The sequence below is a fragment of the Alternaria conjuncta genome, assembly GCF_024043145.1.
Source record: "Alternaria conjuncta strain BMP 0040 chromosome Unknown scaffold_20, whole genome shotgun sequence".
Taxonomy (NCBI): domain Eukaryota; kingdom Fungi; phylum Ascomycota; class Dothideomycetes; order Pleosporales; family Pleosporaceae; genus Alternaria; species Alternaria conjuncta.
In genome coordinates this window covers 154,827-170,295 of record NW_026250109.1, presented here as the reverse complement: position 1 = coordinate 170,295, position 15,469 = coordinate 154,827, and the positions used below count along the sequence as shown (strand labels likewise).

At 51.7% G+C, this 15,469-nt stretch overlaps 4 protein-coding genes across 4 annotated transcripts; 2 read left to right on the top strand and 2 right to left on the bottom strand.

Moving 5' to 3' along the window:
- Positions 1–2,951: 2,951 nt before the first annotated feature.
- Positions 2,952–4,856, bottom strand: J4E85_009971 (uncharacterized protein; the record flags this gene model as incomplete). The annotated part of the gene is made up of 3 exons (XM_051474188.1): positions 2,952–3,288; positions 3,340–4,523; positions 4,731–4,856. 3 exons carry the CDS (start codon positions 4,854–4,856, stop codon positions 2,952–2,954), a joined length of 1,647 nt encoding a protein of 548 aa, XP_051321975.1.
- A 3,340-nt stretch (positions 4,857–8,196) lies between these two features.
- On the top strand, positions 8,197–8,613 carry J4E85_009970 (uncharacterized protein; the record flags this gene model as incomplete). The annotated part of the gene is made up of 2 exons (XM_051474187.1): positions 8,197–8,308; positions 8,435–8,613. 2 exons carry the CDS (start codon positions 8,197–8,199, stop codon positions 8,611–8,613), a joined length of 291 nt encoding a protein of 96 aa, XP_051321974.1.
- Positions 8,614–9,056: 443 nt separating this feature from the next.
- On the bottom strand, positions 9,057–10,371 carry J4E85_009969 (uncharacterized protein; the record flags this gene model as incomplete). Its single annotated transcript, XM_051474186.1, has 2 exons — positions 9,057–9,749; positions 9,799–10,371. The coding sequence occupies 2 exons, from the start codon at positions 10,369–10,371 to the stop codon at positions 9,057–9,059; spliced, it is 1,266 nt and encodes a 421-aa protein (XP_051321973.1).
- A 1,755-nt stretch (positions 10,372–12,126) lies between these two features.
- On the top strand, positions 12,127–14,018 carry J4E85_009968 (uncharacterized protein; the record flags this gene model as incomplete). The annotated part of the gene is made up of 2 exons (XM_051474185.1): positions 12,127–12,784; positions 12,853–14,018. 2 exons carry the CDS (start codon positions 12,127–12,129, stop codon positions 14,016–14,018), a joined length of 1,824 nt encoding a protein of 607 aa, XP_051321972.1.
- Positions 14,019–15,469: the final 1,451 nt, after the last annotated feature.

Sequence of the window (15,469 nt, the reverse complement as noted above, 5' to 3'; positions counted from 1 at the left end):
GTTGCACCTTAGGCGATTGTTTAATCGAGATGTTCTGAGTCTGATGTTGTACGATGATAAATCCCCCCTCGTGGGCTTCGCGCTCGAACTTGAAGTCTTTTCGCGAGGGACTTTGTGTGTGTACGTTGGTGGGTTGGTAAGTCGATAACGGTGGTCGTATATCCCCTCTAAGGTGTGAAATTTCTTCGTCACTATACCCTCCATCTACATATGAAATACGGTCCTCCTTTGACAAATTTCCCATTCGCAGGTAATGAGTGTCCTGACGCTTGATCTGGACAACAGCTGGCCCGTGATGGTTGTGTCACCATACCTGATTCTTTCCCCGGTGTATCATCATTGTGCCCTGCTCTCCTGCATGGCCTCCTTACACGATGAAGCCCATGCGAAGATGTCCAAAGCTCTCAGTGAATGATGAACATAGCATTGGGCCCCAACCGAGCGGCGTCTCTCTGATGTTGTTCCATGAGATGAGGAATAAATGCAGCGCCCATATACTGAACGTGGTCGGATGCTTCTTCAGTCGAGTCGATGTCTTCCTTCGTTGGGTTTAGCTGCCGGATGATGTATAGTGGTTCTCCTCCGTAGAAGGTAGCGACTTGATCTCCTGGTTTGCAGCCTGGATGAGCGTATCCGATACGACCGCCCTTTGTGCTGAAGAAAGTATGTCCCCGTATTCCTTCCACCAGTCCACGACACTGCGCCTGCTCATGGGTATCACCGGCTTGTGGTGCAGAGTGAGGTGCGGAGTGCCAACTCGACAATTCAGCCAACACCTCGCGATACACGTCTTTCGCTTCCTCGGTAATTCGATCATCCAAGAAGAGCGCTATGATGAAGTCGTCGGGTACATCGGTAACGCCTTTGCTCTTGCCATAATAGACATGGCGAGCCAGATCTAGCGCATCCAGATGGTGACCAACAGCAAGATGATACAAAGCCATGTGCTCTTTAGAATCCTCATCGTAATCACTGCATGCGATGTCAAGGGCTTCCCCGTGTTCCGCAATCTCTTCAATAATGTCCAGCACAAACCCTCGTATCCGAAGCAAACTGTCATGGTTTGAGGTACTGATGGACTGTTTATCATGACATTTGATCGCCTCAGTCCTGGCTGCGCATTTTGCTTCGCTGTTTTCTTCAAATATAGCCCAATGGTCAACATGGATATCTTTCCGTATCTCTCCATTCCATGAGCTTTCAATACTCCCATCGCAAGATGATTTGCCGGAAAGATTTGGGCACCAGGATGGCAAGTTTGAGGGTCTGGGATCCAGCGTAGGCGGAATATTCAAGAGGCATATTCCACCGGGTTTGTCTATCAGAGCTTTGGCAAACATTATCCAAGTCTTCCAGTACTCCATGCGGCCTTGTTCACTGTAGTCAACCTCACAGGTCATGGAATCGCTAAGGTCTCTATGCAAAAGCCCTGTAACCGCCCAAACACGATCTACTGGCTCTTTCACGCGTCGATAACGTAGCTGGTTCAGATCGCGCGCAATATTACTCGGTTTTAACGTATTGGCACGTTGTTTTTGAGTATTTGGATTGCGGTAAAAGTTGATAGAATAGCAAGCTCTAGTTGCGATATCGACTTCGGCGTCTTCCGCCATAGCCTTCATTCTCGTGAGATAAACGGTGCGGCTAATGCCATCATCGATGAGGTTTAGAAACTCATCAAAGTCTGCCCAAGATGTACCGCAAAGTAGTGTCGCTTTAGGTGGCAGAATACTCTCCTGATAAGTCCACAGACGCTTGAACCACTCATTCCTGAGGAGTTGAGATAGTCCAGCGGAAAACCCGATTTCGTCACAGGGAAGTCCTGTTTTAAGTAGGTCGGAATGTGCAGGGCGTAAAATAAACTGCGCAACCCACTCCTGTGACTTCTTCCTCACATCCTGGAATTCTGCGAAGAAGATATCGGTTTCGTCGGTCGGAGGACCCATCCATATAATGACAGATGTCGAGAAGAAATATACCCCGCGCATCAACGGTATCTGGCTAACTTTCTCTTCCTTATCTTCTTGATTGATACAGATTGCGTCGATCCATATCTTCCGCTGCTCTGTTTTCGTCCGGTGTTGATATAGATATAGGTACTGTAGCATTTTGTACGCAGCAGGCGTGATGAGGAGAGGTTTGTTGTTACATGTGACCATAACTGAGGCTGGCGCAGCCCCCCAGACGTACGACACCGCATCAAAGTCGAGATATTCCGTAAGCTCATGTCGATGAGTCTCCAGTTCGATGGAGATGTCAGATGGTCTTCGAATGATCTTTCGTCCGCGCTCTTTCATTTTGGCCACAGCTGAATCCCACCATTCAGGTGATGTTGATGTTGGTTTTGTTGATTTATAGTTTACGGTGACAGAGTTTATAGTAAGAAGGCGTATCTCGTTGTTAGCAAGCGCTTGACCATGGTACGGGGAGCCCACAAATCTCGAGTGGAGAGACGTCGTTGCCATGACTCTTCTAAAGAAGAAAAGGATGATCTTGTTGGCTAGTGTTAGATTTGGGTTCTTGAAGATGGCCGCTATCTTCTTGGATCCAACAAAAGAAAATACTGAGCGCAATCGCCCGAAGGCAGCGACGAGTTGTGATTAGGGTGAGCAAGGAGACACTGCCTGATAGAGCTGACAGCGCCGGCGTTGGAAGCGAGATACGAAGGTGGAGCACCACAATTAAGCGTGCTGACGTATTGGTGAAGTGGTAAGTAAAAGTTTGTGGAGGTGGAAGGTCCAGAATGTCAGCCTTGCAGCCTTGGAAGTGACAGTTGACTAGCGCGTGCTAGCGCCTTGGTACAACAAGAGACGGAAAGCGCATAGGAGATAGGACGCCTTATCATGTCTATTTACGTCATTACTTTCAAAATACACCCCGACGCTATTAAAACACTACAAATACATTACCGGGTATCATGAAATCTAAACACAAACTTCCCTCTTCCCCATCTAAACCTTAACAGGGTACTTCTCCCTAATAACCTTGCCATACCTAAACAACAGCGCCGGCACAGGAATAAACGCCACAGCCAGGAAACCCAACAAGCTGTTCCCCCATCCCAAACCTAAAGTCTCGTACATAGTCGGTCCCGCGAGTGGAAGCAGGGCACCAAACAGACAACGCAGAGCTGTCATACCAGCGATGGCGGAAGCAGCGAATTGGGGGAAGCAATCGATCATGTAGGTCTGAAGGGGCGCGAAGATGCCCATGAGGCCGAAACCGAAGGGGACGAGGGAGATGATGGGGACGATCCAGTGGACTTTGTTGTAAGCTGTCCATCCGTACCTGGGGTTGTTAGTGGTGTGTATCTGTGGGTGGGGTGAAGAGAGGGCTTACCAGAAGAACGAGATCGGGATTAGCGAACCGAAGAACACGCAGAGTGGCAGGCGCATCTCTGGTTCGTAGACACCCTTGTTCTTCTTTGCTAGTCGGATGATAGTTGCGTCGCTCGTCTTGGCTACGAAAGCGATGCCCATGAAGTTTCCGATTCCGATACCCAGGTATGCGAGACCAGTGATTTCGGGAGACCAGCCGTAGGTTTGGATGAAGACGGGTGTGATTGTCGTGAAGAGAAGGAAGAGCAGGCCGAAGAGGAAGGACATGTAGAGCGAGCAGAGCAGCACGATGGGCGATCGGGTGAGCATCTTGAGCGGACGCGTGATGCCGTTTCCGAGGATGTGAAGAGGACTTAGGAGAGCCGCATCCTTCTCGTATGTCATGATGTTCTGAAGCTCAGGGCGGTTCAACTCCTTGCGTAGACGCTCAGTCTTGCGGTTGAGCAGCACGGCATGGTACGTCTCGCTGTTGAAGACGAAGAGAGCCACTGTCAAGAGGCCACCAACGATGAGTACGACCCACATATCCCATCGCCAGCCTGCGCGTTGTGCAATGAAACCGCCGCAGATAGGACCGAGGATAGGGCCGAATAAGATGCCTGTACTGTAGAGCGAAACAGCTTTTCCTCGCTGCGCAGGCACGAACATGTCGGCGATGACACCGGTGCCAATTGTCAAACATGCGCTGCCTCCGACACCAGCGAGGAATCGCATGCCGATGAGGCCACCGAGATTAGGTGCGAGCGCGCATCCGAGGGTGAAGCAGCAGAAGAAGAGGTTGGAGCAGTTGAGTACGATGTATCTTCCGTAGATCTCGGAGAGCGGACTGAGGAAGAGCGGGCCGAATGCGAAACCTAGGACGTAGACACTGACGGAGAAGGATCCAAGAAGCTGGGATGTGTTCCCGAAGTCTGCATTGACGAAGGGTATGCCGGGCGCGAAGATGGACGAGGCGAGTGGACTGACGAAGGTGATGGCGGCGACTAATCCAAGGAGTGTGATCTTCCTTTTCGTTGTGTAGTTACGTGGGTTCGCAGGATCATCTTGACTGTCCCAGCCGACGAGGTTGTTGTCGAGATCGGATAGGGGATATTTTTCTGGTGCGAGCTGGTCCTTCTTTGTGCTCTTTCTTGATAGATGCTTCTCGAGATTTGCGCCGATATCATCGCTTGTTTCCTGGGGTTGCTTCAAACTGTTAGCTCCTCTTCGGAGTGTTTCAAAACTGACGGTTGGTGATGATGGTGCAGCAGCCGACCACCCGATGCCAGGATAACTTAGCCTGATTGCCTTCCCGTGTCATGCGCAACAAGTCGCACACTGACGTCAAGGTCTTCAGACCGTAGCAGAAGTGTTTTGATGGAGATCGCGTCGTGAAAAGTTGATAATGCTTACCTTTTCTTCGACAGCTTCTTCCTCCTCTTTGTTCGGTCTCGCTTCGCCCTTTTCTAAGTCTGGGACATGTGTATCTGAGCTACTCCTCGAATGTTGGCGGTATGGTTCTTGTGTTGATGAAGACATGTTGTGCGGTCGCTGTAGCTGTCGCTACGATATCAGGGTGAGATTTCCGTGGGCAAAGCTTTCCTTGCGATGGTGATCCTCAAATGCGGTGTTTGCGACTGTGAAGGTCTTGAGAACTGGTTCCAGACGGTTGCGATTGTTGCGCGCAAAACCACAACGTCAGGAGTCAGCCGCAGGTATATAATAGAAAGACAGCAGGCAGCTGGATTACGAAATGAGTCCCCATCGCTGCCCGCACCCTGAACATATTTCTGTCCGTTAACCCCGAGGTTCTCGTGCAAGACTAAGCCAGGTTTGGGGGGCATGATCTCGGTGAACGGCGTTAGCGAAAGCGCGAGACAGCGACGCGGGGAAAAACGCGCCGTTCGCTCTGACTCCCACGGGGCCACCCGCGCGCGTTACTGGTTGAGTCGCATGCTTCTGACGAGATCAGAGCATGATGCGAGAAAGCTGACTTTGATGGCCTTAGTCCTTCGGTGCGTACGATGGTTGCGGTGCGTCGGCTTTGAATAGGCACCGGGACTTCGTCGGGGCGGAATCCGACCCCTGCCAGCCGGCTGGCTTGTGGAAGCTTGGTGGGGGCCAAGCAATCTGCAGACTCCTTGGGCCCTTCCAGGTGGTATGACTCTCGAAAGGGCGTAACAGATGGTGTGGATGCTCATGCGTTGGGTACCCAGGCAAAGACCGATCGTATGTCCGACCGGAGCTAGGCATCGAAATAAGGCATACCATCAGTGTCGGATAAGTCCTCATAATCTCCATAGTGCCGTCTCTTCGTATCCTCGCTGCAGACGTCGCCGTCGGTCTTGAGATGATCGCGAAGCTGAATGAAATGTGGACTAGAGAAGCGAGAGAATTGAATGGAAGAGTCAATGAAAACACCCACCACTCCTATCTCCTACCTGACGTTTGATCGTCAACGATCGCCATTTTCTATGGGGCTGCACTGGGACACATTCGTAGTTGCCTCATGTACTCGCAGCTACAGTGCCGGCTGCGCAACGACCGTCACATCGCGAGGTTTTTTGGACATGAGCGTGAAGAGAGAAGATAATGAAGCGGCACTCTGCGGAAGGGTGAGATGTCGTTACCTTTAAGTTATTCGGGGACGGTGCTACTGCGGCTGTCATATCGAAACCGCCGTTTGATGATGCCACGGTTAATGATGCTGACGACAGCCAGACTCTTCAGCAATAGTGATGATGTGATGAACGCAGAGTTATCCAGACATGTCGACCATAGGTTTGGGGATTAATGTGCGATGCTGCGAAAGAGAATGTTGAATCGAAATTGGGAGGTCGCGAAGGTATATGGTGTCCGTCACAGACTCGGCTCTCCTCTCGGATCCTGCGATTGCCGGCAGAGCCAGGCAGAGAAGCGCCGCAACCAGACTCATGGTCGCTCATACTGAAGACAGTAGCACTCTGTACTTATGGATTTCGATAGATGTTGCGACAGATGCGACCAGAAATTATGAAGAGACGGATGTCAGTTTCCTCCAGGGCTGGCAATAGGCAAGGCAGGCGCGCTAGAGCCATCGTACTCGCCGAGTCTGACCCGCGGCAGCGACCACCTTCGATCACATCAACCGCACGTCATAACTCTCACGCTCCATCGCCAGGCACAGCTTGTCGTTGACACATAGATCTTACATCTCCTTCTCTTCAAGCGTTAATGCGGATCCTACGGCACGGCACGGTCCCTTCCTCCTGCCGGTGTTGGCGAACCCCTTAGGAAGGTGCATCCCGAACACACGAAAGAAGGCACTTCTAGACAGATATCGCGCACTCTATGCGCGAACGCGGGTCCTCCAGCTCGAATTTCATGCCACCTACGTCTTGCCATAGCCATAAAGACACGAAGTTCCAGTACGCCCCGTTTTAGCGCAAGGCAGCCCTAAAGTATCTGTGGGGAACCAAGCACGTCGTCTCCAGCTCCAAGCGCTTGGCCGTAAGATCGGAGCAACTTTCAAGACAGGCTGACGACCAACATTAGTATTGGATGACACATCAATGATTAACCCTCAATGCTCTTTAGCCTGAACCCGGTTTACGGCAGCGCGTCGGCGGCCTGGGAGATCGACAGCGGCTTCGTTTATGCTTACTGCGTCCGAGCGGCTCAATGAGACGACGTCCGATGCTTCACGACCTACCATTGTTTATATCGGCGGGTCTAGTGTTACGTACATGTCTCTTGAAGCGGGGAAGTAATAATAAGAGACTCTATTGGTCTTACTTCATTCCGGAGATGACTACAAAGCGCCAATCAACTTGGTCGGTCTCGTATGCTTACGATCGAACTACCCGGGCGTAAGGCACAAGTCCGGGGAAATCGCCGATATCAGCTTAGTGATCATGGCGGAAGACGCAAGGTACGAGGTCTGTTGAGATGAGCTCGTTCAGGCCATTGATAACGTGTTCTTGCAAACATATCACACTTAGGAAGTTGTCGAAAGCTGTTGGATGGGAGCAACGCGCTTCAAAGAACGAGACCAGAAACGTCCGACCGAATTGTATGACCACCAGAGATGCTGTAAGCTGCCGGCTTAACGAGGACTCCATCGTCTATAGACCCGTCGTCACACGTACGGTTGAATCCTCATAGGGAAACGCGAGCTGCTGGATTAAGACATTCAGTTGGCACCACACGCAGTGATGCCTAGGCGGTCACCTCAAATAGCTGGTTTGAAAGTAAACTGAAGGGAATGATGACCCGAGAACGATCGATATGTGGGTATCGGGGGCCAACACTACGAAAAGAGTAATTGTTGCGCCAGTCTATTCCAAGCACCTGCCTGTTCAACATCACTGTACGACCTTCGCCCATGAACAAGTGGATACATATCAAGGCGTACTTCTCTCTTCTCCTCAATGTTTTACGCCTAACTCCACATCGCGGTCCACAATATCCACCTACGCCCCGTCCCACCTGAACCCTGAACAAGCAATTAACATCAGAGACTCGAATTGTATACGAGACTCTCAGCCTTCCTATGACGATCTCTAACTCAGTACCGCAAAGATCCTCGCTGCGACCATGACGCCCCATAACCTCCCGCCTTGCCATACTACATACGGCCCGAATCCAAGACACCAGGCAAACCACCTCCCTTAACGCCGGTGGACGAAGAAGTAAGACACAGAGGATACGAATAGCATCATCGTACAGTGTCAATGGGGAGGATGGGATGCCTAAAGAGCAGAGAGATGGATATATAAGGAGGTAGCTTGTTACGAGTAGAGGACCATCATCACACATCAACAAGTTCTTCAATCATCACACATACACTACAAACCTTCTATCTCAACGTTCAACGAACAACACCTCACTCTCAATCACTATGTACTTCTCCAAGATCGCCATCCTCGCCGCTGCCACCATGGCTAGCACTGTCGTCGCGGACAACTGTTTCGCTGGGTATGCGTACTGCGAGGGTAACCTTTTGACTCAGGGTTCGTCTTCCCTTTCCTCCTCCATCTCCACAAGTCCCCCTTCCATTCTCCTAACCTATCTTCCCATCACATCCCTTCCACTTCCCCTTCTCCCCATCCTCCCGTCCCCACCTAACACAACACCAGGCGACTACGCCTCAACCATCTACCAAGTCCTCGACGCAGCAGGCCAACCCACCGACGCCAACGCGCGCGCCAAAGCCCTGTTCAACTGCGTCAACGGCGGTGCTATCCAGTTCATCACGCTTTGCGGTGGAGACTGTAAGAATGAGCCGTTTGGTAGCCAGGTTAGTGATCACTGCTAGATCACTTCTTGGTCGGAACAAGTCGTCAAGAATGCTGGGGATGGAAGCGGATAGAGTCGTGGGGGTGGGATATGGAAAGGAAGAGAGAGGTGAGCAGAGTGGAGGAGGCGGAAGTTGAGTAGAATAGAATCATACACTCGTTTCTTTATATTGGTGCAACAATCATCTTACCAATCGTCTTGCGTGTGTATATTCATCAAGATAAGCAACTTCGACTTTTGTCATACATGAAACGAGTCGTCCGCACCATTACCCTCCATTCATCCTGCCCAGAAAATGTAAACACAAACAAAGTCTACGTAAAGCATAAGAGCATAGCTCCAAAGAGCTGAACAGCAGAAAATCCCACCAGCGCCAAAACAGAAAACAGACATCCACCCAGTACCCTTTTTGCTAACCCACTTGAACGAAACAGCGCTCATCATACATCTCATACACACAACCTATCCACTGAGCAGGTCCTTCACGCTCATACCCCTAGCCCCACTCCAGCTACGACGATCGGTATTCAACATCATCAGCGCCTCAGTAGCTTCCTGGTCCTCACGATCAGCCTGTGGTTTCAACGCCGGTGACGTCAACGCGAAATGGACAGAGCCATGCGACGAGCCAGGCGCAGCTACCGGACCCGTGCTAGGAGGACCGTTGTGGAAGGGGTTGCTGAAGTGTGTGGCAGATGGTGTGTGAGCGCTGAACGCAGGCGAAGGGTGGATCGAAGGCGAAGTTACTGTGGAGCGGACTGAAGCTGGCCCGAGCGAGTAGTGGTGTGGGTCGGACGGGCGCAGCGCGGGGGAGGGGTTCGCCGAGTAGTGCCCGTTGCGATGATCGTGGGGCATGATGGCTGGGGATGTGGTGGTGGAGTGGGTGTATACGCTTCGGTCGGAGGGGTAGATGGCGGGTGAGGCTTGGGCGAAGGTGTATTTGGATTGGGCGGGTGGTGGCTCGACGTAGGTGGGTGATACGGCGTCCTCCATTTCTTCGTCTTGCTCTTCGTCTTCGTCGTCGTCGTCGTGCATGCGTCGGACTGGTGGTGGTGGGAGCTCGGATGTAGCTGAGGATGGGGAGTCGCGGCGGGAGTTGGCGGTCTTGAGGTCGGAGACGCACTGCTCGAGGTATCGCATGTACTCGATGGATGCCTGGGTGTGTTAGTATATGAATGAATTGTAGGCGAGTGTCGGGAAGTACCTGTAAAATGGCCAGCTTGTGCATCTCTTGCCCTCTGCATGCCGGAATCATGTCCTTGAGCACCCCAAACTCCTCGTTCATCTTGGACCTTCTCCTCCGCTCGATCAGACTGTGTGCCGTCTTCCTTGCAATCTTACGTCCCGCAGCAGTGGCGTTACCCGCCTGCTTCCTTTTGGTACCATTAGTGGCAGCGGTCGTGGTCTTCGCATCCTGTGTCTTGGACGAGGTCTTGGGCGTGTCTTGGGTATCCTTGGGCTTCATCTGAATGATCTTGCGGGATCGGGTAGGCGGGGGCGGGAGAGAATAGTCGTCCTTGGTGATGATGCTTTGCTGGGAGCGTTTGCGCGCATGACCGGGCTTGGAAGTCGCGACTGGGGATGACGGGGAAGGTGGCCGGTAGGACGAGTCTGAGGCATTTTCGGATTTACCAGAGGAGCTAGCTACGCTTCCTCTACCACCCAGCGCTGCAGGTGGCAAGTTGAAGCTCGTCTCCAATTGAGGGGCATTGACGCTGCTCTTGCCCGTGATGTCTGTCGACGGCTGGGGAGTCGGAGGGAGATTTGGGCGAGGCATGATGGGAGTGTAGGCGCTCATAGAACGTCTTCAGCCAGTGTCCCGCGCGTAGAATAAGTCAGAGGGCGACAAAGAGGGGATAAAGGGACGGCAGAGACAATGTATGGCGTGCATTATCAGCATTGGGGTGTCGCGTGGGCTCTTTTGTGTCGCAGCGCTGGGAGAAGGATCCCGTGGGTGTCCTGCGCTCCCATGATTGGCTGGCCGGCCAAGATAGTCACCCTGGGAGCGTGGGCGTCGCGGCCGCTGTAGGCCTCTGCGAAGCTGCAGCTTCTTGAACGAGTGGGCCGACCATCGCGTTGGGAGCAACCGTGGCGAACGCTGTTGAGGTCCAAATGGAGCACGTGCTCGACTTTCTTCCCCTCCGCCGGGCGTCGATGTAGCAGTCGAGGGGTTTACCCGCAGGCGCAGAGCGAAAAGGGCCGAAGTAGGGCTATGAATCGCGTTAGGCGGCTGGCATATTGATAGAGCAGTAGATCGTGGGTATTTGCATGTTGTGGCATGTGTGCATGTGAAGACGGCAATAAGCTATCGAACCCTTATTCTGCAGTCGCGATGATGCCCCACCATTATGAGAACATGGTATAGCTTGTCTTCGTTGAGACGCTGCAGCACACTTGCTAGGTACAAAGGTCTAGCGGATAAGCTGCCCAGTTCACCCTTGAGGTTCTGCAATCGACGGCTGTCCATAACTTCCCTTTTCCGGACTGTGTTCACGTTCTACAGGCAGGGTTGGTGAAAAGCAGAAGATGTGGGAGAGTGAATAGAAAACCACCGTAATCCACGGGTTCGCTAGTTGCCTCTTCAGGCTGCCATCTGTACATGTTTGAGACGGTAGAGGCTTATATCTCTTCACTACATGTATCAGTTGTCTTCCGTTATTAGGGCCAGATTCAGTTTGACGTCATCTGTGAGTTGCAACTCAACTTGGACTCATTGACAGTGAAACCCTACCGTCTTCGATGGTTTTCAGTACTTGCCTTTTTGGGAAGGCGTTCTTGGCGGCTAACAGGGGGCAAGCGCAATCATCCGACCCCACTAGTCAGGCGGGTGCCCATCTCGATGTAGACCACGCGACACCAGGTCATCATCCCGAGGTCCTCCATCTAAGCCATGACTGCTGCGCAACTTTCCTGCGCATCCATTCTCGCACGAGATCAACTGGCGGTGTTACTTCGATCGTTCGTCTAGTATTGATCATCTGCTGTTTATGATGCGCGACCGTCTCCGTCCGGACTATCTAGGTACCCGACCTAGAATTTATTGCAGTTCGAACTAGCTGCATCGTCGCATTTGTGCATCATACTCAAGTCCGTCTCTTTGTTCTTGTTACTTTTTCATGGAAACACTATACATGGAAGAGGTCTGTATCGCATTAGCTGCCCCCATACTGCATTCCAAAGGTGCGCGCCGTATTTCACACAGCTACAAGCAAGCGTCAGCCCGGGCGAATACCTTGAGAGGATATTTTATGTCAGGTACAAACTAGAATGGTAAGAGATGTGGAGTTGCACAGGCAGCTGCGAACCTTTAGCCTGCCTTGGGTGAGACTTCTTGCCGGCATGAGCCTCAACCGCACCGCGTGACCTCGCACTGTAAGGTACACACGACACATACCCACGAAGATCCCAGCACGAGCTGCAGTCACATCGCCAGTGCAGATGTTCGGCACTATTCGTCATCCAAACAGATCCCTTATTCCTATCACTATCACCCACGTCGCATCCGATTCAACAAACTCCACATTCTCTCATTATGGCAAATCCTTTCGGACCTTTCCGGCCCGCGTCACCTGCCGAGGATCTGCCCCCATACTACCAAGACACAGGCAACGACGATATTCGGCAATGCTTCCGTAACTTCGATTTGGACCGGAACTTTGACCTCTTCGACCGGCAAACAAGAGAGCACAGGTGCCGCAATTTCTGTATCGACTTTGGAGAAGATGAAGGTGATGCCTTTTGCGCTTTCGATCTCAACGCCGAAGCGTACAAGAAGTTGCTGCAATCGCCACGGCCGACTGAATTACACACGCGATGGATCAATATCTGGAATCCCTCCAACCAAAAAGAGCTGATCAGAACGCTAGCCTCTCACTTCGACTTCACGCCTAGACTGCTGGGCATGATGACGAGCGATCACGTTCTGCCACGTAACAACCCTTCCTTGCGCACGAAGAAGAGTTCTTCCACCCTAAGATCGGTGTTCTCCCACAAATCACACACATCGAACATGTCCAATTCGATCAGGGAAAAGGCAAAGCAAGCGAATGAACAAGCTTTGGATTCAGAATCCAGTATCGGTCTCACCGAATTGATGCAATCTACACAGCTGGAGCTGGTCCGAGATTTGGATCACTACCAGCTAGTAGACGATGTATGGCATTGGAGTACCGTCGATCAGGGTCGGAGATGCAAGTTACCCTTTGCTTGATAGGAGACACAGGCCCTAGATGAAAAACCCCTGCTGACAGTAAAACAGATATGGGCATAGGCTACAACTCGTTACACAACGTCCGCAGCAAAGAAACCAACACGCGCCCTATAATCTCGGATAGAACCCGAGACGTGCCCCACGGCAAACGTGTATGGAACTGGCTTCTCTTATGCGAGGATAAAACCGTCATCTCAATCTCCGAAGACCCATTCCCGTTCGCCAACGGTGCTTTAAACAAAGAAGAAGTGAAAGTACTCTTCACGACACGTCGGAATACTGTGAACGTCTTCAGACAACTCACGAAAGCGCCGACGCCACTTAGAGAAGCAGCGCTCACTCAACTACCCATCCGCCAACGTCTCGGCAGCAGCGATGAGGAAACAGCCCACCGCCCCACAGATGCCCCCGGCTTGCTCTTCTACTACCTCTTTGAAGACTGGGGCGCTACCTTCGATCTCATCTCGCGCCGCGAACACGGCTACGCCGCCGAGCTCGACCGACTCCGACAGGAAATGCTCCAGACAGCCAACCTAACCCACGTCGACCAACTCCACCACATCGGCTGCCAGCTCGCCGTCCTAAAACGCGTCTACCAAAGCTACGAATTGATCATCGAGCGCGTCCTCAAAAAGCAAGAAGCCACCCTCGCGTCACTTAAGAACTCGCACATCCTCTCCGGCAACGCCTCCCTCATCTCCTCCCACCCCGTAATAAACGACTCTCCCGGCCCCCTCGTCCCCGAAGCCGACAGCCTCCTCGGCGTAGCCCTCAGTTCCGCCGCCCGCGTCCGCTTCGAACGCCTCAAAGACCGCATCCAGCTCTACGCCCTCTCCGAAATATCCGAATGCCTCGACCAAAAAGAGTCCCTCGTAATGATGAACTTCAACCTCATCGCCATCAAAGAATCCTTCTCGGTCGAGCGCCTCACCTGGGTTACTCTGCTGCTTGCCAAGATAACCATCTTGTTCACGCCTGTGACGCTGATGACGGGGTATTTTAGCATTCAGTTCAAGGGGCTGGAGTTTGAGGTGGACAGTTATTGGAAGGCGTTTGGGTGGACGTTTGGGTTGAGTGCGGCGTTGCTGGTGCTGTTTAGTTGGGTGAGTGGGACGTTTGAGGGGAAGATTATTACGAGGAGTTGGACGCGGGCGGTTTATGATGTTGCGCATAGGTGGGTTGTTGGGAGGAGGAAGAGGGGGAAGATGCTGTGAGCAGGGTTGGGGAGTGTGGTGGATCTATGGGCTATTAGATCCATAGGATGGAAGGAAACCGAGTTCCACTGTAGAGGTGATTGCTGTTGCTCTTCGTGACCTATCTCAGGGTATAGCAATTGACCAGTCACGAGGTGTCTCTTCAACCATAAATAAGAAGCGATCTGTGAGAGCTGTCTCCTAAACCATACCCTAAAGTGACAATGACTTTGACTTTCATGGAATACGAATCCATCATCTGGGAGAATGAGACGAAGAAGAAGATCCTATCTCACGCACGCGCCGCGTACATTGAGGAAGTCCTTCCAGGGACCACCTTCGACATCGTCACCACTAGGAGCAGCGAGAAGTTTATCCTCCATGTCGTCGTGATTCACGAATGTTCTCACCGAGCCAAGTCGAAGGTTCTGGTGTCTACGAAGATGAACGATACAGAACATGATGGGTTGGAGGAGTTAGTGACGACGCTACAAGATCAGCTTTCTAGGATAATACAGGAGGTCACGGATGATGTCTATAAAGTTGTATATCCTGATGGATAGGTGTTAATGCAGTGCCTGGCTAGTGGGTGCGCAACAGGGAGGAGTAGGACATGTGCTGGCTACGTCATGTGTTGTAGCCTCATATATCTCGACAACAATGGATATGTTCTCCGCGATCTCTTCTGCTAGACGTTACCATACATTTCCGAACACACTGGGCACGTATACCAATATCAGCGGGGCGTTTGCTGCTCGCATTTTTAGGCAAACACTACCTAGGTATCTGTACGCAGCAAAGTGAAGATCTTTCGCCTCATTCTCCGGAAACGCTTTGTGAAATCATCTCAACTGTTGTACTTCGCCTGCGCGTACACTTCCTAAATTCTCTTGCTGCACTGCACTAAGACACGATTCTACCATCATGTCTACGCCAGAATACGACATCCTATGGGAGAAAGAAATGAAGCAGCAAATCCTATGTATGCTTCCACTCCCCCAATCACGTTACTACCCCATTTGATTTATACCTTACTAACCGTACCCTACCAAAGCACACGCCCGTGCCGTCTACGGCTCCAGATACCGCTATCATTCCGTCTTCGACGTCGTTCATACCTATTCCAGAGACGTACGAGAAAGGCCATACAACACTCACCTTATCGTATACCAGCGGCCGCATAGGATCAGGAAGTGGGATCGCGTTCACTCGGTTCATGATGGCGTTGATGCTGCGGCGGGATTGACGGCTCTTTTGGAATCGCTAAGGGTGAGGCTGGGTCGAAATTTTGTTGAGTTAGTGGATGGGTAGGGAAGGGAGCCTCCAAGCGTTGTGTGTATCTTTGGGTAAAACTCAGTTTACAAATATAGAATGGTTACCTAAGCGCAATAAGAGTGAAAGTGAGAGCGAAATCATTGTCTACGTAAGCAAAATCTTGCAGAAAAGGGTTCCAAGTTTTGTTTTTCTCCACT